General features: G+C 49.5%; 1 protein-coding gene and 1 long non-coding RNA gene across 3 annotated transcripts; both read right to left on the bottom strand.

The window, feature by feature from the left end:
- Positions 1–268: 268 nt before the first annotated feature.
- baz1a (bromodomain adjacent to zinc finger domain, 1A) lies at positions 269–16894 on the bottom strand. Of its 2 annotated transcripts, none has more exons than XM_071498577.1 (29): positions 16761–16894; positions 15431–15709; positions 14635–14793; positions 14417–14521; positions 13707–13794; positions 13263–13385; positions 12808–13056; positions 12621–12716; positions 11984–12122; positions 11284–11415; positions 10140–10460; positions 9809–9974; positions 9513–9620; positions 8869–8936; positions 8676–8782; positions 7674–7912; positions 7383–7603; positions 7041–7171; positions 6726–6868; positions 6284–6435; positions 6064–6135; positions 5450–5532; positions 5161–5325; positions 4678–4898; positions 4485–4601; positions 4218–4396; positions 3914–4104; positions 3747–3834; positions 269–2674 (listed from the first exon to the last, which is right to left on the bottom strand). In XM_071498577.1, the coding sequence occupies exons 1-29, from the start codon at positions 16871–16873 to the stop codon at positions 2499–2501; spliced, it is 4431 nt and encodes a 1476-aa protein (XP_071354678.1). In that variant the 5' UTR covers positions 16874–16894; the 3' UTR covers positions 269–2498. The 2 variants fall into 2 exon arrangements, with proteins under 2 accessions (XP_071354678.1, XP_071354679.1); XM_071498578.1 differs by having other exon boundaries at positions 14417–14518.
- Positions 16895–17791: 897 nt separating this feature from the next.
- On the bottom strand, positions 17792–19941 carry LOC139633165 (uncharacterized). Its single transcript, XR_011693700.1, has 2 exons — positions 19892–19941; positions 17792–19434 (listed from the first exon to the last, which is right to left on the bottom strand). It is a non-coding gene; the product is annotated as an uncharacterized lncRNA (long non-coding RNA).
- Between the last annotated feature and the right edge of the window lie 13 nt (positions 19942–19954).

The raw sequence follows: 19954 nt of genomic DNA, 5'->3' as shown, positions 1-19954 counted from the left end.
TTTTAGGAAAGTGAGGACATTTTGGCCGGTCCTCACTTTTTGAGACACCTTCAAATCACATGTTGAGGATTAAGACTTGGTTTCAGAGTTATGGTTAGAATTAGGTTTAGGTTAAGGTCAGGGTCAGGGTCAGGGTTAGGCTCTCAGGTGTGATGGTTAAGGTTAGGGTAAGGGGCTAGGGAATGCATTATGTCAATGAGTGTCCTCACAAAGATAGAAGTACAAGTGTGTGTGTGTGTGTGAGAGAGAGACAGCAGTCACCAGCAGCTGGTTATAAAAGTCCATTTATTTTTACATTAGAACAACAAACAGGTTAGAGAGCATCAGGAGGCAGAGAGCGTCTATCAGTCATAAATAAAGACAGAGACTTTAACTAAATAAATACACGGGGGGGGGGGCAGCTCCAGTGTAGTATCTACAGCTGACCCCCACACACACACGCCAGAGAAAAAATAACTGGAGAACGCAGCTGAACATCAAACAGTCTAAAGCAGGAAAAGTCGCAGTAGTCAAAATACAAAAACTACAAATCCACAGCTCAGGTTCTTAAAGGGACAGTCCCACATTTTCACACACACATCTGTGCTCAACACAGAGCTGATGTCGGTTTCACAGGTGCTGCCAGGCTTCCAGTCTTCATGCTAGGCTAAGCTAAGATAACCACATGCTAATGATTAGTTCAATTATCAATAAATCTGCAGATTATTTTTTGCTCTGGGAGCTGGTGATGTTTCCAGACGTGTGTGTTGGACCAACAGCCCCCGAACCACAGATTCACTTCCCCACAACAGAAGACTGGAAACACGGAGACGAGTCCTCACATCACAACACACAGCTCTGAACTGAGAACACACACACACACACACACACACACACGCAGAACTCCTTTAAGGTTCGTTTTCATCAAACCATGTGTTGAATTCAGGATCAGCTGACTGGGGTCAGGACCTGACTGAACCTGCCCTCAGTCCTCTGGAGAACCCAACAGCTCGTCACGTGGCCCTCAGGTGGGTCACTGGATCGTTTCTCCTCCTCAGAACTTTAGGAACACCTGAGTATCATCAGCCTGAGCAGGTGTGGACACTGAGTGAACAAGTTGAACTGTTTTCACACAAATGATCTGATAAACTGATCAGTTTCTTTTTGTCTTTCAATAAAAACAATGTTTTTAAGACTGAGGGGACGTGTGTGTGTGTGTGTGTGTGTGTGTGTGTGTGTGACTGACGGTTCGATATCTCGAGTTAAGAGACGATCAGGTTGTGAACAACTGAATGTGCAGCTGCCAGAGTTAAAGGTGAATCTTTCAAACTGTGACAGTTTTAAAAATCCAGTTTTCATTTTCAGTGTGAAAACACCTGAGACACTCGAGAAAGTCTCTACTGAAAAAACAAAACAAAACTCCTCAGACAAACATGAGGTAAATGAATGAATTTCATCTGATGAAGGTCAAAATGTAAAAAAAAAATCTAAAGAACAGTTTGAGACACTGAAGGTGAAACAGACTTTTATATTTTAATTCAGATCATTTCTAATGAAAATGTCTTCAGGTACAGGACGGTGAAAATCCTGTTGAACAGTTTCATCTTCATCAGAAACAAACTGATGTTTTTATCTTTTACACACACGATAAAAATTCATTTTTCAGTTGAACTTTCAGTTTCAGGTCAAACTTAATCAGCTGATTCGAACAAAGAGTCTGATCCACCTTCAGTGTCATTTGTATCTGAGCAGGAATAACGTGGTTTTAAACATGGTCACTGGATTTTCAAAGTAAAACGTCACATCACATCACAGGTTGTTCACAGCTGCAGACGCCGCTGCAGAGAAAACCAGCTGCACTGTTACAAAATATTCATCACTCAAATCAAAAATTTCTTCCCTGAGCAAACTAATGGCCTGATTTGATTTTTTTATTTGTCAGTGCAAAGCTGAAGCTTTAGTGGTTTTGTTTTTCTGGGTGAAGGAGACATCAGGCGGAAGCTGCGGGGACTCTACTGTCTCTACTGTCTCTACTGTCCTACAGCTCACAGGAATGTGTGTGTGCTACACGTCCACGTCTGTCCACGCAGACGGGACAGAAACGCCCTGAACGTCAGCAGGTCGAGGAAACTACGCCACAACTTCTCTACGGTTTGACTCACAGCAGCTGCAACTTCCTCCAGGTTGGTTTTTAAAGAGTGATGAGGTCAGCAGGTGAGGGGGCGGAGCTCACCCAACAAAACAAGCTCTGAGAAACTTTAACTGGTTTTAATGTTGAACTTCATGACCTTTGACCCCTGCGGCCTCCTGAGTGAAGGACACACTGCTGGTTCGAACCGCTGTGGCCAACGTTCTCTGGGGTCAGAGGTCACGAAGGAGCGACCCTGGATTAATATCAACGCTGTGTCAGTCCATCAGGAGGAAAACAATCACATCTTCTACATCCCGCCCCCCTCCAGCCCTGCACCAATCAGAATGCAGCAGAGTGGACGGCGGTGAGGTGGGCAGGTGCGTTTGGTTCAGTGTCGGGAGCGTTTGGCGGGCGGGGCGGAGCCGCGCTCCGACAGGCCGAGTCTGCTGAGCTCGGAGTGAAAGAACTGCTGCAGGCGGTGCCCGGCCTTCGCCTCGTTAGTGTGACGAGGGTTGTACTGAAGACAGTTGGAGAACATCAGCTCCACATCTGCCACGTACTCACCTGGAGAGAGAGAGAGAGAGACAGAGAGAGAGGGAGGGAGAGAGAGAGAGAGAGAGAGAGAGAGAGAGACAGAGAGAGAGACAGAGAGGGAGGGAGGGGGAGAGAGAGAGAGAGAGAGAGAGAGAGAGAGAGAGAGGGAGGGAGGGGGAGAGAGAGAGAGACAGAGAGGGAGGGAGGGGGAGAGAGGGAGGGACACAGAGAGAGAGAGAGACAGAGACAGAGACAGAGAGAGAGAGACAGAGAGAGAGAGAGAGGGAGGGAGAGAGAGAGACAGAGACAGAGAGACAGAGAGGGAGGGAGAGAGACAGAGAGGGAGGGAGGGGGAGAGAGAGAGGGAGGGAGAGAGAGAGAGAGAGAGAGGGAGGGAGGGAGGGAGAGAGAGAGACAGAGAGGGAGAGAGAGAGACAGAGAGAGAGAGAGAGACAGAGAGAGAGAGAGAGAGAGAGAGAGAGAGAGAGAGAGAGAGAGAGCTCAAAGTTACAACACGTTCTAAGTTCTACTGAGTTCTACTCCTGAGTCTGTTGATCGTCTGTGTTTAATATAAGAACAGGAACCTTTGAGGAACTCGGTTCCCCTGCCTGTGTTTCTAGAGGAACCTGAAGGTCCTGCTCATCATCAGGGCAACGTTTGATTTTATCAATCTGTTTATTGATTCCTTATCGATTTTCTCTTTGGACTGAAAGAGCGTCATCAAATAACATGACCTCACAGATAAACGTCGTTATTCTCGCATCGCTCCGTCGTCACGGGAGCAGCTGCTGCTCAGCTGATTTTAACAACAGCTGAGGTGAGGATGACGCTTCCTGATTCACTGCAGCAGCATCACACTCGCTCTCTTTAGCAACGTTAGCCGTGCATGCTCGCTCCTTCTTTGTAGTGAGTAAATTTTAAACTGTAGCTAGCAGCTAGCAGCTAGCATACTGAAGGATGTGGCCTCTGGACTGAGAACGAGCTGCTGGTGCATTGATGCGTGACGCAGGCCGTAGATCCTACCTGGTCCTGCTATGTAACCTGGAAAGTCCTGGAACCTTCCATGACTTCCTGGAGCTCAGAGCTGCAGCTGTTTCCTCACCTGCTGTCTGATATTCACAGTTGTTGACTTTCTCTCTGATGGTGCTGAGAGCGATCGGCTTCTTGATGATGTCATAGTAGTCGGGCACCTGACAGAGAGACGGACAGGTGAGCTACAGGTGGGTACACATAGTCAGTGTGTGTGTGTGTGTGTGTGTGTGTGTGTACCTGAGTCCTGGACACCAGCTTCATGAAGGGCCAGCTGTCCTCATGTCTGACCAGCTCCACCGTCAGCTGCTCACAGGCCGACAGCTCGTGGACGCCGTGGTTCCTCCCAGAGGAGCGTCGGCTGGAGGAGGACGAGGAGGAGGAGGCAGGGGGGAGGACAGGTCTGGAGGGCTTGGGAGGGGCAGCGGCATCTGGGGGAGGAGCAGAGGAGAGAGGAACTGGTTTGATTGGTGTTCAGGAGGTTCTCACCTCCTCAGGTAAACCGGACACAAGGTCCATCGTACCGTGTTGATTGGCTGTTTACCTGTTGGCGGTCTCTTGCGGGACTCGGTTTGACCAGGTGAGGTTTTCGTGTTGCCATTTGGTGCCAGGATCTCGTGGCTCAGACGGGCGCTGTTCCGACTCCCGGAGCGTGGTGGAGCTTTACCGCCAGACGCCATGTTGGGCTTCGATGTCGGGGGCGTGGCCTTTTTACCTGAGGACCTGACAGAAAAAAAGGATGGAATTAGTGAACTGGGAGCAGAGCTGCAGTGAACTGGGAGCAGAGCTGGTAGAGGAAACAGATACTGACTTGGAGGTTGATGAGGTTTTCCCTGCTGAGGCTGTGTTTTTGGGTGTAGTCTGCTGGCCTTTGGGCGTGGCCTGTTGGCCCTTGCCTTTAGGGGGCGGGGCCTGGCTCCTCCTGGTGCTGCAGAGAGCAGAGGAGCAGCTGCTGATATGATCTTTCTGATGTGACTGACTGATCTGAATATTTAAACACTCACCTCACTACGACTTCTTCTTCCTCCTCCTCCTCTGACTCCTCCTCCTCCGACTCCTCCTCTTCCTCCTCAGACTCTTCCTCTTCCTCCTCCTCCTCCTCCTCCTCGTCACTGTCCTCCTGTTCCTCCTCCTCGTCGATGGAGGAGCGCTGACGGGACGGGACGCGGCTGGATCTCTGTTTGGGCCGACAGTCTGGACAGAACCAGTCTCCCTCTGGAACCGACTGAGAAACAGAGGAAGAGGAGCAGACAGTGCGTTTACTGACTCGGCTGCTTCTCCACCTGCTGCAGTAGAACGTTACGACAGTGTGTGTTCTGCTGTGTCCCCTGGGGGCCACGTCCTGCTCAGAGTTGAGCCCTGTTGATTATCATTCACTGGTTTATTTTTCCTGTTCACTGTCAGTGTGAAGCAGGACAGAACAGTGGCTGTTAGCTGTTGCCATGGATACCCTTCTATCATTGGGTCTCATTGAGGTGTGTACATACCTTGAGGCGGGGCCTCAGGCAGTGGGTGTGGTGTCCCCGGTCACAGCTGTCACACAGCAGCATGTTGTCGGCGTCGCCTTTGCGTCTGCAGACGCGGCAGCGAGCATTGAGGACGGAGCGGGACCAGAGGACGCTTCGCTCCAGACTGGACAGGTGGACAAACACCTGAACACACACAAACTGTTCCGATGAATAAAAACACACCAGCAGTCTGCAGACACTCATGACTGACACCTCTGACAGCCAATCAGAGCAGAGCAGATCATAAATGAGTCGTGTGTTTTCTGACCTGAGACAGACTGGAGCAGGACTGCAGAGACTCCCTCCATCGCTCCAACACCGTCTTCACGACTCGGCCGCTGTCGCTGCTGTCTGAGGACACAGAGGAGTGTTTACATCACATGATGCAGGTTTCCCTCCCCGCAGGTGGAGGCTTCAGACAGAGCGTGATGTGCTACGCACGCCACTCAGGGGAGACGAAGCAAACTCAGGCCGAGGTTTCTAAACTTCGAGCGCGACACGTCAGTATGAAGCAGGAAGCTGTGGCTAGAGGCTATCGTATTGTTCCAGTGCTGAGAGACGAGCGTTAGCTCGAGTGTGGCTGTGAAGAAGAAGAGGCTGTGACCTCAGGTACAGGGAGCAGCTTGTGATGCACTTGCCACAGCGACCAGTTTCAGGTCTACTTTACGTTTACCTCCCATGTCTAGATGCCTTGTTTCTAATGGCCGTGTGGGTATTTGACACAACACGCCACAGTCACGCAAGCTCACCGAACCCCACGGTTCACGTGCACTTTGTCTGGCGCAGCGACAAACCACCATGGCGCGGTGCTGCAGAGCGCGGTGGTGCCACTGTCACGCTCTGTCTGAAAGCCTCACATCTCTGATTATACAGAGCTCGTACCATCACTGGCCTGGTCCTCGTCTTTCTTCTTGTTCTTCTTCATCTTCTGGTCTTTCTTCGAGTCTTCCTCACCTGTAGGAGGGAAGGGGGTGAGGGGAGGGGCCAGGTGATTGCACATCACTGTGATAACATGTCAGAGAGTGAATCAAAGTGATGTTTCAATCTGTTCCAAACCTTTCCAGGCTGTTCCAGACCTTTCCAGGCCTGCAGTCAGACTCACCCAGAGGAGCTTTGAGGAATCTCCTCTCGATGCCTTGCTCAATGTGAGCGAGGGCCTGAGCCAGGACTCGTACCGAGCTGCTGACAACCTGAGGAGTCCCACTGCCGCTGGTCCCACAGGCCGCCACGCTGTCCGACCTCAGCTCCTGCAGTCTGCCACACACACACACACACACAGAGTGCATGAGAACAAACACTGGGAGGTTCAGGCTCCTCTCGAGCTGCAGATGTTTAGGTCTCTGTCTGACCGAGGGCAACACAAGGCGTCAGAGCAAAGTGTGTTTGTTGTGTTCTGAAACACTTTTAAAGTCAATGTATTTGTTGATGAAGAAAAATCTATCACAGAAAAAACTAAGAGACTTTTTACTAACTTCTGAGGAAACGTTTAAGCCTCCAGCTGCTCCACACTAACCGTACCTTCCTCTACCTGAGCGTCTGCGTACCTGTCTCTGGCTCTCAGGTGGGTGGAGTCCACCTCCATCGCCTCCACTCGTCCGTTCATCCCTCCGTTCTCTCTGCCATCAGAACACAGCAGGTCATAGTTTCCTGCTTCCAATGCGGAGCGCCACACCTGTCTGTCCATCACCTGGATAAGAGAGAGAGAGAGAGAGAGAGAGAGAGAGAGAGAGAGAGAGAGAGAGAGAGAGAGAGAGAGAGAGAGAGAGAGAGAGAGAGAGAGAGAGAGAGAGAGAGAGAGAGAGAAGTCAGAGTTTACCTGCTGTGTCTGATTCTGAGGTCATCAGCAGGTGTGTGCGTACCTTCAGAGTTCCCAGAGTTCCCTGGTGGATGCGGTCCTCGATGTCCAGCAGCAGGTCTCTCAGTCTGACCTCCATGAAAGTCTCAGCTGCAGCAGTGCATTCTGGGACAGACCGGGACGACTCTGGATCATCTGGACACACAGGACAGGTGTGTGATTACAGGTGTCCCAGAGGTAAAAGTGATACCTGTGTGTGTGTGTGTGTGTGTGTGTTACCTGTGTGTGTGTGTGTGTGTGTGTGTGTGTGTGTGTGTGTTACTTGTGTGTATATCTACCTGTGTGTTACCTGTGTATCTACCTGTGTGTGTGTGTATATCTACCTGTGTGTTACCTGTGTATCTACCTGTGTGTCTGTATTTGCTCCTGTCACAGCTCTGCAGCAGCTGCTGCAGTCTCTCTCTCTCCTGCAGCAGCGCCTCCTTCAGGCCGTTCTCTCTGTGACCTCGAGGGTTCAGAGCTTCGATCAGCTGATCCACCTCTTCCATCGAGCTGTAGAAAGACCATTGGTTGGGACGGTTGACTGGCTGACCAGAGGTGTGGACGGGGGCGGGGCTTGAGCCAGCACTGCACAGCAAGAAGGTTTTGTTAAGAGAGAGTTCTGTCGACACACGAGCAAAGTCAAACTGTGACCCACCTTCCCTCTGCTGGCTCGTCCTTGACGACCTCCTCGTCCTCCATCTTGGTTGTGGCGACGTGTGCAGGTTTTGGGCGTGGCTGCAGCATGTCCTCCGTCAGGCCGAAGCAGTCATCCTCCACAAACAGAGCGGAGGCTGAGGGGAGGAGCCAGTACCGGCGATACAGCCGGTCTCTGCCCAGAGGCAGAAGGCAGGTGCAGGCTGCCGCCTTCTGGATCCGCTCCTGCAGCTCTCGAACCTGCGGGTCGAGATGAACCATGTTCCGTTTGTTTTTGTGTTGATGGGAACTTCACACTTAAGTGGGATTTGTAGGGGGCGGCCCGAGGGCAGAGTGGTTAGGGCGCGTACCACGCGCCCTGGCAGCTGAGCGCCGGTTCGACTCCCGACCGTCCCGACTCTTTCCTGCGTGTCATTCCCCCACTCACTGCCCCTTTCCTGTCACTCTCTACTGTCCTGTCAATAAAGGCAAAAAATGCCCAAAAAATATCTTAAAAAAAAAAAAAAAAAAAAAAAAAAAAAAAAAAGTGGGATTTGTACTCTGCCCTTCCCTTCACACCTTTCTGCTCCACATCAACACCAGCATCCTGGGTTTGAGTCCGACCCGGTTTTGATCAGACATGATGTTGACGTGGACCAAAGGATCCTGGTTATTATACAGGACTGGCTGAACCCAGGTTTCTGATCTTTGTGCAGTTTGTGTTTTGATCTCACACCTCAGCCACTGAGGTCTGTAGCAGCAGAGATCAGGTGAGCTGGTGCATGTTCAGGTTTGTGAAACTGGGACGCTCCAGAGATCAGATCGTACCCAGGACATTGGTGCACAAACACACTCAATGTAACAGAGCTGCTGATTCTGTGTGAACACACCTGGCTGACCGGTGCTCAAAGTACCTGAGGATCAAAGACGGGGACGAATCCACGACAGGGACCCTGGTCAACATCTCACCTCTACACCTCTAAATATCAAATCAATCAGTCAATCAATAATCTGTGTCTCTGACCTTCTCCTGCTCCTTCTCCAACTCCTCTGCTGTCAGGCTGCTGGGGGGGCAGGGCGGGGGTTTGGGGTCAGAGGTCGTCTGTTGTTTTTCTTTCTGGTTGACTTTAGCTGGAGGAGAGAGGATTTTCATGAGTCAGCAGAAAGGAGAAAAGAATGAAAAAATGATTTACTGTGAAGTAGTTTTTTTTTTTTACCTTTCATCTTCTTCTTGTTGGAAGAAGAGTTTTGCTCCTTGTCTTCCTCAGTGTGGTGTGGAGTCTCACTGTAGACAGGAACAACATGAGAACACAAGAACATCATGAGGACAACATGAGAACACACGACTGCTTCTGTTACTGGTGCAGAAGATTAATCCACTGGAATAATACTGAAGATTTTTCCTCAGTTCGATGATGTAGAACATTTCTCAGCTTCATGTAGATAAACGTGTTTGACCTCGTTGGACTCAGACTCTTCTCCTCAGTCTTTACACAGCAACTGATGCCGTCAGTAATTTTAATCTTTTATTAAATAAATCAGTAAAATACAATCAGCACCAAACATGTTGTTTTCATGAGTTAAATTCAACCTTTCTCCAGCCTTAAGCTTCATTAAAGCTCTCACCTGTACAAAGGTTTTCACGTCTTTGTTTCTGTTTCTTGTTCTTCCAGAGGAAACTTTACTCTCTAAACATTGAATTAGATCCTGATTTGTCTTCAGCTCCAACACTTGAGCTTCACTGCTGCTTCACCTCAGATCTCAGGTCTGTTCACAGTGAACCTGCAGTTTGTTTCTACAGCCTCATCCATTCATCAGCAGTTCTCATCATGGCGAATCTGTCTGGGACCTTCTCCTCTACCTGTTTGTTTGGAGTCCTCCCTTCACCTCCTGCTCCCTCAGCTTCTCCTCCTTCTCCTTCAGCCTCTGCTCCTGCTCCCTCAGCTTCTCCTCCTTACGAAGACGAACCCTGAACAAGAGGACGACACATCAGGACTCTTCAATATGACCTGTGTGTACCTGTGTGTGTGTAGTGTACCTGTGTGTGTGTAGTGTACCTGTGTGCACCTGTGTGTGTAGTGTACCTGTGTGCATCTGTGTGTGTAGTGTACCTGCGTGTACCTGTGTGTGTAGTGTACCTGCGTGTGTGTAGTGTACCTGTGTGCAGCCTCCTCTCTCTCTCTGCGGTGCTGTTCGGCCCTGACCTCCCTCAGCTCCTGCCTGGCTCCTCTCTGCTCCTCCACACAGTCTTCTATCAGGTCTCTGCTGGACGCCAGCGTCAGCAGTTTCCCCACCAGCGCCTGCAGGATCCTCAGCTTCTCCCCTACACACACCAATCACTGATCAATACACACCGCCGAATACACGTGGTACAATCACCATCAACACCAGTTTGAATTGATCAGCATTGATTGTGGCTCCAAAAAAGTTTGATTATTAACTTTTGATTCCTGTAAACGAGCTAGTATCTGATTGGTTGATTGCTGACCTGGTGTCAGGTCGTACACCGCCGTGCACGACAGCTTCTTCAGCAGCGCCGGCTCGGCCAATCGCAGCTCCACGCACGGGTCATCCATGAGAGTGAACCCGCCCTGTTTCTGGTATCGGAGCTTGGCGTTGCCATGGTTACAGTCCGCGCCGGACGCCAGGATGTGCAGCCGCAGGATCTCGGACAGCGTGCAGCTGTCCAGGTCCAGCTGCTTCAGGCTGCAGCCCTGATGGAGCTGGGGCCATGCCGCAGCCAATGAGGCGACGGCGCTCAGAGCCGACTGAGTGGGATCAGAGTCGTCGTCCAGGGCCTCCGACAGGTCTGCACACGAGAACACGTTACACAGATCGCAGGGAGTAAAATACACAGAAACACTTCATTCTTCCTGTTAACTTAAGGTGCGTTAGCCAACGCCAGACAGCTAACGTTAGCTTTCCTTCACCCGGCGGTGCTAACATTAGCATCCCAGGATGAAGGGAACTGCTGGCACACACGCCACAGTACAGCACGTCCTTGGACGTGTCATTTTCTACCACTCAGACTTTCTTCTTTCTTTTCATTGTGCAGCTTTTGGGTTTGTAATCCTTGTGTCATCTCGTTAGCAGTCTTAGCCTAATAAACCCAGACACATCAGTAGCTACTAGCTAGCCGTGGTACAGTGCAGCTGCTAACTGTGACGTCACTGTGCTGTTAGGGGTTATGGTTAGAGTTGTTGAACTGAAAGGAGCCAAAGCTCTGAGATGACTGTGTAACTGTAACGTTAATATTAACCAACGTGGGGCCGGACTATAACACAGATACAAGTCCCGATGGACCAATGGATCGTCAAACAAGTTCCTTTAAACTACAACGTCTCCGTCAGTCTCTTTACCGCCCCTCTCGCTCTCTGTGCCTGTCAATCAGGGTGCACATGACCACATGCTGTTAACCCTAACCCGAGCACCCAATCATTAACACACTGTCCAGGTGTGGCCAATCACAGCTCGTCTCCATGTAACAGGTGGTTGCATTTCAGTGGAGGTGTAGTCAGTAATCGGAGGCTCAGAGAGTGAGTGTGTGTGTGTGTGTGTGTGTGTGTGTGTGTGTGTGTGTGTGTGTGTGTTGTCCTCACAAGTACAGAAAGACAAACATGTGTGTGTCTGACCTTCAGCCTGGTCTTTGGCCACCTCCTCCTGCTCCTCGGCCAGAGCCTGAAAGATGGCCGACAGGAAGAAGAACAGCAGCTCACACAGAGGACCTTCAGGATCAGAACCCACCAGAGCTTCCTCCAGAACCTCTGCAGAGAGGGAGAACATCTGTTAGAACCAGTACAGCATCTGTTATAACTAATACAACCTCTGGATAAACAAGACAACAAAACAAGCTGAAGAACCATGGGAACCTCTAGAACATCTGTATAAAACTAACACACCAGTCAGAAGCAGCTTCACCTCTCAGTCCGGTTTCCAGTTTCAACCTGATCTGTTCAATGTTATGACCAATGGAACCTACAGAACCTCCATTTGAATTTTTAATCAAAATCGACTGAAGCTCCTCTAGAACCTCTGACAAAACACACTGAACTTCCTGAATCTTTTTCTCAAACTTCACTCAACCTGTAGAACCTCTTACTAAAACAAACCCAAAAGTACAAGAACCGGTTCCATTAGAACCCAGTTTGAATCAAGCAGCCCTACAGAACGTGTGTTTAATAAAGGAAACAATGACCTACAGGGCCTCTGCTAGAACCCCTGGATCTATCAATACTTCTTGCTCATCGGAAGTAAGAGCAGAACCCTGATCTGATTAGAACCTTAGTGTTCTGGTTCAGTTTGTTTGAGAGTTTGAAGAGATGTGATTCTAACCCAGAGAGATCCCATCAGGGAACTCGTCCTTCAGGTCAAACACCTCCCCGAAGGCCCGCAGGAACTCCAGGACCATCAGAGCCTCTCCGAAGAGTTCTGCTGGAAGACGAGTTCTCACTGGAACCGGACAGGGCAGCTCCTGGAAGAACCAACACACACAAAGATCCAGGTTCAGGAGTGGAGAAAACATACAAATATGACTGTTTAGATTTAGAGTTTGTGTCTGGGGCTGAGAACACTTATCAATAACCCATAGTTCAATAAAGTCACATCGTTGTTTTAATTGCTAATGGAGTCATCAAATCAAGAATCATAGAAATGTTCTGCATGTGGATCCTCGTCTGAATCCTGCAGGCTGGTTGAGAATCAGATGAAAACCAAGTTATGATGGATTTGATTCAAGTTTTAAATCCATTGAAACCTGATCAATAAATCAAATCTGATCAATAAATCAAATCTGATCAATAAATCAAATCTTTGAAGAGGTTGTGGGACGTCTGTCTATGAACCTGATTTTACTCCCAAACCCCATATTTTCATTTTTTCTTCTACGTGACGTGTGCAGCAATGCGTTTAGGTTTACTGATCCCTGATCAGCGATGGTCCCAGTCCTGCGAGCGTTCACAGGTTCACTGACCTTCAGGTCTTCACACTCCATGTCTTCTCTGGGTTTGTTCCACAGTTTCAGTCGTTCAGCGTATTTCTTCTTCTCCTCCTTCAGCTTCTCTCGCTCCTGAAAATTCAGGTCAAAGAATAAAACATCTCAACATGGTAACGATCAGATTTCATTTCACATAGAGAAGAAGAAAGATCAGAAAACTCACCCTCTCCTTCTCCAGCTTCCTGCGCTCCTTCTCCTCCCTTCTCCTCTGTTTCTCCTCCTCAAACCTCCTCCTCATCTCCTCCTTCATCTTCTCCTTGTCCTCCTTCTCCCTCCTCTTGGCCTCCTGTGCCTCCTCTTTCTCCCTCTTCAGTCGAGCTTTGTCCTGAGCTGCGGCAGCCATCTCCTCCCTCTGCTGCAGCAGCTTCAGCTTCTCCTCCGCCGCCGCCGCCTTCATCATCGACGACGCCGCCTGCAAACACCTCAACCTTCAGTCCTCAGACAACCATCAGAGAGTCGGCGACCTTTCACTGATCACAACACGTCAGTGTGAGTTAGTGTGCGTCAGTGTGTGTCGGTGTGCGTCAGTGTGTGTTAGCTACTAAATGCTAGCTGCTAGCATTTAGTAGCTAACACACACTGAGTCAACACAGTCATTAAATCACAGCCATCACTCACCTGTCCAGGTGAGCCACGCCCACCACCTTTGGAGGGGGGGCTGAAGGGGAACAGGGGGGGCTCATCAGGGAAGAACTGAGAGAAGGTCTGTTCAGACAGCCGGTACTTCACCACTGTGGAGGGCTGAGACACACAGACCAGTCGTTAACGAAGCCTCGTTTCTGAACGTCGGCTCCATGTAGAGTTTCTAATGTTCTGTCATCATGTGAACTTTTAGTACTTTTCTCTTCTGAATAACTTTGTAGATTCTACACTGACGTTACTGAGTCGTCTGATTCTTCTAGAAGAAGCTGCCTCAACATCTCCTCCCTCACTGACTGAATATCACAGTGATGTCACTGCTCATCAGTTCGTGCAACTAAACCAACACACACAGCGGTCTGGTTAATCTGATAAATGAGGTCATTGTGGTATTGTGGGTAATTGTCAGGGTGATGTTCTCACCTTCAGTGCGATGGTCCCATTCTGGGGTTCACAGTGCTGTTTGAAGAGCAGCTTCAGTCTCTCTCTGGACAGAGTCGTCTTCCTGCGACTGAACAAAGCTCAGTTATTTCCCTCCGTTAGACCCAGGACGACAGGACAGACACTGAGCAGCTGCTGCAGACTGGACCAAAGTGAGGAGACAGTCCCACCACACCAGAGCTAGCTCGTTAGCATGCTAACTTCTACAGCTGTTCCGATACTGATATTACTTTTGGAAATGCCTCCGATCCTCCCTAAACACAGTGTCAGGTATCAGAGCGGTCGTGTTCACACTGATCTGACAACACAGACTTTATCAATAAACTTTACACAGTTTTTACAGTGCAGCTGCTGTTTTTACTTCCTGTAACCACTGCTACGTTAGCCATTAGCAAAACATCAGCAGTTGTACAGGAAATTTAAGTTCAGGTCGTAACTTCAGTAGAAACAGAAGCTAAACAAGAGGGTTGACTTCCACAGCTGCTAGCGTTAGCTACGTAGCAACAGCTCCTTTAACTGACAGACGGGTGGAATCAGCTGGTCTCAGTCTCTGTATCAGGCTGACCTTAATACTGACCCTGAAGGCCACACAGAGCACGAACACACTCCTTCAGTTCTCTAAAGGAGGGCTTTTAATGTGAAAATCTGAGAGCCAGTGAGAGTGAGGTCACACTGTCTCCAGGTTAACTCACCTGATCTGATTGGCTTTGACAGTGAACGGCTCACTGTGTTCATCCTTCATCATCCTCACTGTGTATTTAAACACTGACGGACTCAGAGGCTTCTTCTTCTTTCTGCTGACACACACACACACACACACACAGTTATGTGACTGGCAAAACACTGCAGGTTTTGCGCATCTTTTCTTTCACCAGAACCAGAGGAGCCCCATGACCTTTGACCTACTGACCTGTTGCTCTGTGTGGGACTCTGGAAAGCGTTGCTCTCGTCGTCACTGTCACTGATGACGATGGTGTCGGCGTCGGCCGGTCTGATGTGGCCATTAGCAGTCGGTGCTCCGTTAGTGCTGGAATGAGGAGAATGAACCTGCAGGATCTCACACACATGTCTACCCCCCCCACACACACACACACACACACACACACACACACACACACACACACACACACACACAGAGAGAACTGTTGTCATCAGGTCACAGCAGCTGACTGTGTGGACTTAGTGGGGGAGTTTAGTTTCCCAGAATGCTTTTCACCTCAGCTGGCAGTGATGGCGGAAACTGATCCAGGTGAGAACGAAACTGTTTAGATTTTCATCATGTGCTCAGTTTATTAAAACATGTGTTTGGGTCTGAGCAGCTAACAGCCGACTCCTGAGAGGAGCTTTCAGTCACAGACATGGTCATCATTACAGCAGGATCTGAAGCCTCTTCAGAGTTTGGGACAGTGTTCACTTTCACACAACATGAAACCAGAGTTTTTACTTTATATCTGATTCCACGGAGTCATCACCTGTGATCAGCTGTGATCAGCTGTGTATCATGATGTCACTGTTTCACTGTGATACTGAAGGAAACTAGCCTGGAGCTTTATTCTGAAGGGACATCAGACATGATGATATTCTCAGGAAGTGATGTCACACTGAGTCACATCAACATGTGCCCCCCTCCACACCCCACATTGTGTTATTGTTCTATAACCGTCCAGCTCAGTCTGACGCTCCTGACAGTCCCCTCCCCTCAGTACCTGGCTCCGTTGCGTCCTGCGACGTCCACCGTCTCTCCGGGGAAGAATCTGTCCTTGGTGAAGGTGTAGACGTCCTCACAGAGCTCCGTCAGTCTGCAGCGTCGGCTCAGAGCGGCCAGGTGCAGCAGAGGCACCACCAGAGACTGAGGGAAGCTCTGAAGACTCTGCTTCGCCCGCCGCTCACTCTCCACCGCCTCCAGGTAAGTCAGGCCCGCTCGACCCGTCAGAGCGCAACTCCACACCAGACTGTTGCACAGGATGGTCCTCTCGAAGAACTCACTGAGGATGAGGAGGAAGAAAGTTACTTCAGAGTGTGTGTCTCATGTATCCGCTGTACAGAGTGACAGTTTTTCTACAGCAGCAGCTCTGAAGGTGGCCTCTGACTCCTCTGACCTCGAGACGAAAAATATTCTGTCAAGTAGATTTTCAACACATTTCTGAGGTCGTACAAACATCACTGCACATGAAAATACAAAGTAAAGTAACACTCACAAATATAACTGATGATACAACAAATGAGCCAAGTTCATATACAACAACCTCACTGTGTCAAAGCTGCCAATGATTAGTCCATTAATAGATTCAAAACTATTCATTGTTCTAGTTCTTATTCAGACAGTTTTACAGTGAATGTTTGTGTATCTCCATCAGGGTGAAGTCAGAGGAAGGGCACACAGCTTCGTTGTTGTTTCTGTTTTTTTATGTTTGATTTTTGTAAAATATACTTTTTATATTTGTGTGACTTAGTGTCCCGGCTGATTCCAGGTTAAAGGAGCTGCAGTCACAGAGGAACAGCTGATCACCGACTGATGTTGTGGTTTTATTCACGTCACAAACTGATCACTTCCCCTCTGACGTTTCACTCTGACCAAACTGTCCTCAACTCGCTCAGTTCAGGTGTGGCTGCCCTTTAAGTGCACCTGAGCAGGTGTGCTGAACACTGCCGACCGACGGCAGGCCTGTTCTTCCCGAGCTAACGGCTAACACCCGCAGAGCTAACCGCCGGGCTAGCCGCTAATCCACTTTAGCTCGCTTAGCTAGCTGACTTAGCTAGCCGACTTAAGGTTACACCTGTCCCGAACAGTGGAGCCCACCCCTGGCACCGGCCAGGTGTTCTGACCCGTCTGCTACCTGTGGGGGGAGAGTCTGACGCGTTCATGACCGGCGGAAGTTTAACTTTTCCCGCAGAAGAAAGTTGGCTTTTGTCGATGTTGTCTGGAAGTTCGCCAGCGGACCAACTGTCAGTCAGGATCATTCAAACTCCGCTCCGCCGGCTCGAACGCCTCCTTAACCCGCGCCACAGCTGACCCTTCACCCGGGAGCTACTTACTCGTAGGTCCTGAAGATTTCGTGGGTGATTTTACAGAGGAAGACCTCCTCGTCCGGCCGCAGGTCCGCCGGAGGTTTCTGCCGGATGAAGGCTTTTCTGTGGAGAAGCGGCATCTCAGCTCCGCTTCCACCGGCCGCTCTCTGACGGGAAAAAGGAGGGAAACCGTGTCACAAAGACCGAATATCAGACACAAACTCCGACTACACACATTAAACTCAGCCCTCGGATCAAACCCGAGCCCTGGAGTGAGGCAGCGGAGAGCAGCCCGGGCCGGGACGCGGAGAGCGGGTCTTTTGTTAGACGCGCTGCCCACATGGAAACGTGCTCCTCACTGTCGGAGCTCACATTCAAACTCTCTGACCCCCCAACCCCGAAAAACACACAGCCCCCACCCCCGACACTCACTACAACTCAGCAGCAACGGCTTTCTGACGGTCTACACCGAGTTGTGTAACGACGAAGTGGTAATCCGCGGGACGAAGTGGAGCAGAAGTGCCGGGCACGGAGCTCCTCACGGGCGGCTTGTTGACCAAGTTTTGATCCACTTCACGGACCGAGCCGAAGCTGGGAGATTTCACTGTCTCCGTTTTGTAATGTTTGTGTAGAATAAGCAGTTTAACATAGACTCAGACAACTAGTGAAATAATAATAATGACATGACTAATAATGTGGCTTCTCCAAACAGGCATTCCACCATTAATTCATGTCTATTAACTGATTATTGTCAGGTCTGTAAAATGTCATAAAATAGTGAATAATGTCCATCTCAGTTTCAGCTGGTTTGTTGTTGTCAGAACACTGAAGGAGAGATTTACAGTTGCTACCAGTGATTCTCTCCATCCATCCAATTTATTGACCTTTTTTGATAATTAATTAATAATTTAAGTCTCTTTTCAAGCAAATATATTAAACATCTGCTGGTTCCAGGTTCTCAGGTGAGATTGTTGACTGCTCTTTAAGTAAACTGAATGTCTTTGGGTTTTGGACGTTTTGTTGGACAAAATAAGACATTTGAAGACAGAGACTTGTGCTGTAGGACATTGTGATTTGTAATATTCATTGTTTTATAGACCAAACAAGAAATCAAGAAAGAAATCTACAGATTAATCAGCAATGGAAATAATCCATACATAAGACTGTGATAGAAAATACAGTGACTAAAAACAATAACATGATATCATGGAGTTGCAACTAAATGACTGTTTTTAATCATCAGCTAATCAGAAGATTATCTTCTCAGTTAACTGACTGATGGTTTTGTCTATAAAATGTCATAAAACAGTGAAGAATGTAGATCGTAGAGCAAAGAGAAAAACAAAGGCTGGAGCTTGGTAATATTTGACATTAAAGCTGAAAAAATAATTACATAATTAATATAATATCAAAATAGATCAATAAAAGCGCTAAATCATATTTTTAAATGAAAACTATATTTATATCTATTAGAATACCAGAGTATTAATTGTTATTAAGTTAAGTTTTTAATTGATTATGGTTTAAGTAACTCGTATTTTTATTATTCATTAGTCTAAATCGTTTGGTTTGTCTTGTGAACAATAATTTATTATTTTTTAAAGCTTAACGGCACAAAGAATAGTTAAATCACAGACATATATCATCAATAAAAGTTAAGAAACAAGAAAGAAGAAAGTGTCAGTGCAACTGTGATCATCACACAGACACATTTCAAACTCTGAACATTAACATAAGTTTTAACAAACTATCATCGTCTGATCGATTCGTTTCAGAAACATCAGAAAACAGTGAAGAAAGCACCAGGGCGGATAATTAGCACTTGTTTTTGCTGTAAAGCTCTTTGTGTTTGAGTGTTTTTACAAACAATAGTTAAATAAAGTCTGAGTGACTGACAGCTTTAATGTCTCACGGATCAGTTTTCTTTGAGTCCCTTAAACGCACCACGCTCGGTGAGCAGGTGGGCGGGACTCTACCGTCCTCCACCGCCGTCGGTTGGTCGGCCGTCCCGCCACTCCTCCGCTCTCGGCCAATGGTTGCCCTGGAAACGGCTCCGCTGTGTGTGCTGAAGCGGCCGCGGTGATGAAACGGAGCGGTGACGTCACGGGAGTGAGCGGCAGGAAGCGGTGACGGTGGTGACGCAGCTGTTGAGTGATGCGTCACCAGAGAGGAGCGGGAGAAGCTGCTGACAGATGTTTTTAGTGTTTTCAAAATAAAGGCCTGAACACCCCCCCCCCCCCCCCCCCCCCAGTCCTCTGGGTTCTTGTCAGGTTGGTTGTTCCAGCATCTTGGAGAACCTGCCACGGTTCTTCTGTCCCTGCACGTGATCCAGACTGACGGCGTGATGCTGAGACCAGGACTCTGTGGGGGTCCGACCATCTGGACCACGAAGCCCCCGGCACTATTGAAAAAAATGTTTGGTACTGATCCTGGATCAGTTCCGCACCTTTTAGTTTTTGGAGGTCCCAGTTATTTGTTTGCATATGTCAACCTCACGGTTCGGTTTGAGAAGCCTGGAGACGCTGGAGTCCCGAGACCAGGACTGACCTGACCCCGGTTCCTTCCTGTTGCTGTTGGGCTGCTGTTCTTAAGCCACAGAGAAAGAAAATGATTGACGTGTGGACAACGGCTCTGAAAGCCTTCTCCAGAGATCCACGGCCCCCAGGCCTCTGACCTGGCCTCTGACCTGGCCCCCTCTGACCTGGCCTCTGACCTGGCCCCCTCTGACCTGGCCTCTGACCTGGCCCCTGACCTGGCCCCCTCTGACCTGGCCCCTGACCTGGCCCCCTCTGACCAGGCCTCTGACCTGGCCCCCTCTGACCTGGCCCCTGACCTGGCCCCCTCTGACCTGGCCCCTGACCTGGCTCCCTCTGACCTGGCCCCTGACCTGGCCCCCTCTGACCTGGCCCCTGACCTGGCCCCCTCTGACCAGGCCTCTGACCTGGCCCCCTCTGACCTGGCCCCCTCTGACCTGGCCTCTGACCTGGCCCCCTCTGACCTGGCCCCCTCTGACCAGGCCTCTGACCTGGCCCCCTCTGACCTGGCCTCTGACCTGGCCCCTGACCTGGCCCCCTCTGACCTGGCCCCCTCTGACCTGGCCCCTGACCTGGCCCCCTCACCTGGCCTCTGACCAGGCCCCTGACCTGGCCCCCTCTGACCTGGCTCCCTCTGACCAGGCCTCTGACCTGGCCCCCTCTGACCTGGCCCCCTCTGACCTGGCC

Source organism: Trachinotus anak, unplaced genomic scaffold (genome assembly GCF_046630095.1).
Source record: "Trachinotus anak isolate AG129_WGS33_773 ecotype Australia unplaced genomic scaffold, CSIRO_AGI_Tana_v1 ptg000015l, whole genome shotgun sequence".
NCBI classification, from domain to species: Eukaryota; Metazoa; Chordata; class Actinopteri; order Carangiformes; family Carangidae; genus Trachinotus; species Trachinotus anak.
Note: the sequence above shows the minus strand (reverse complement) of the source record. Positions and strands in the feature narration are given on the sequence as shown.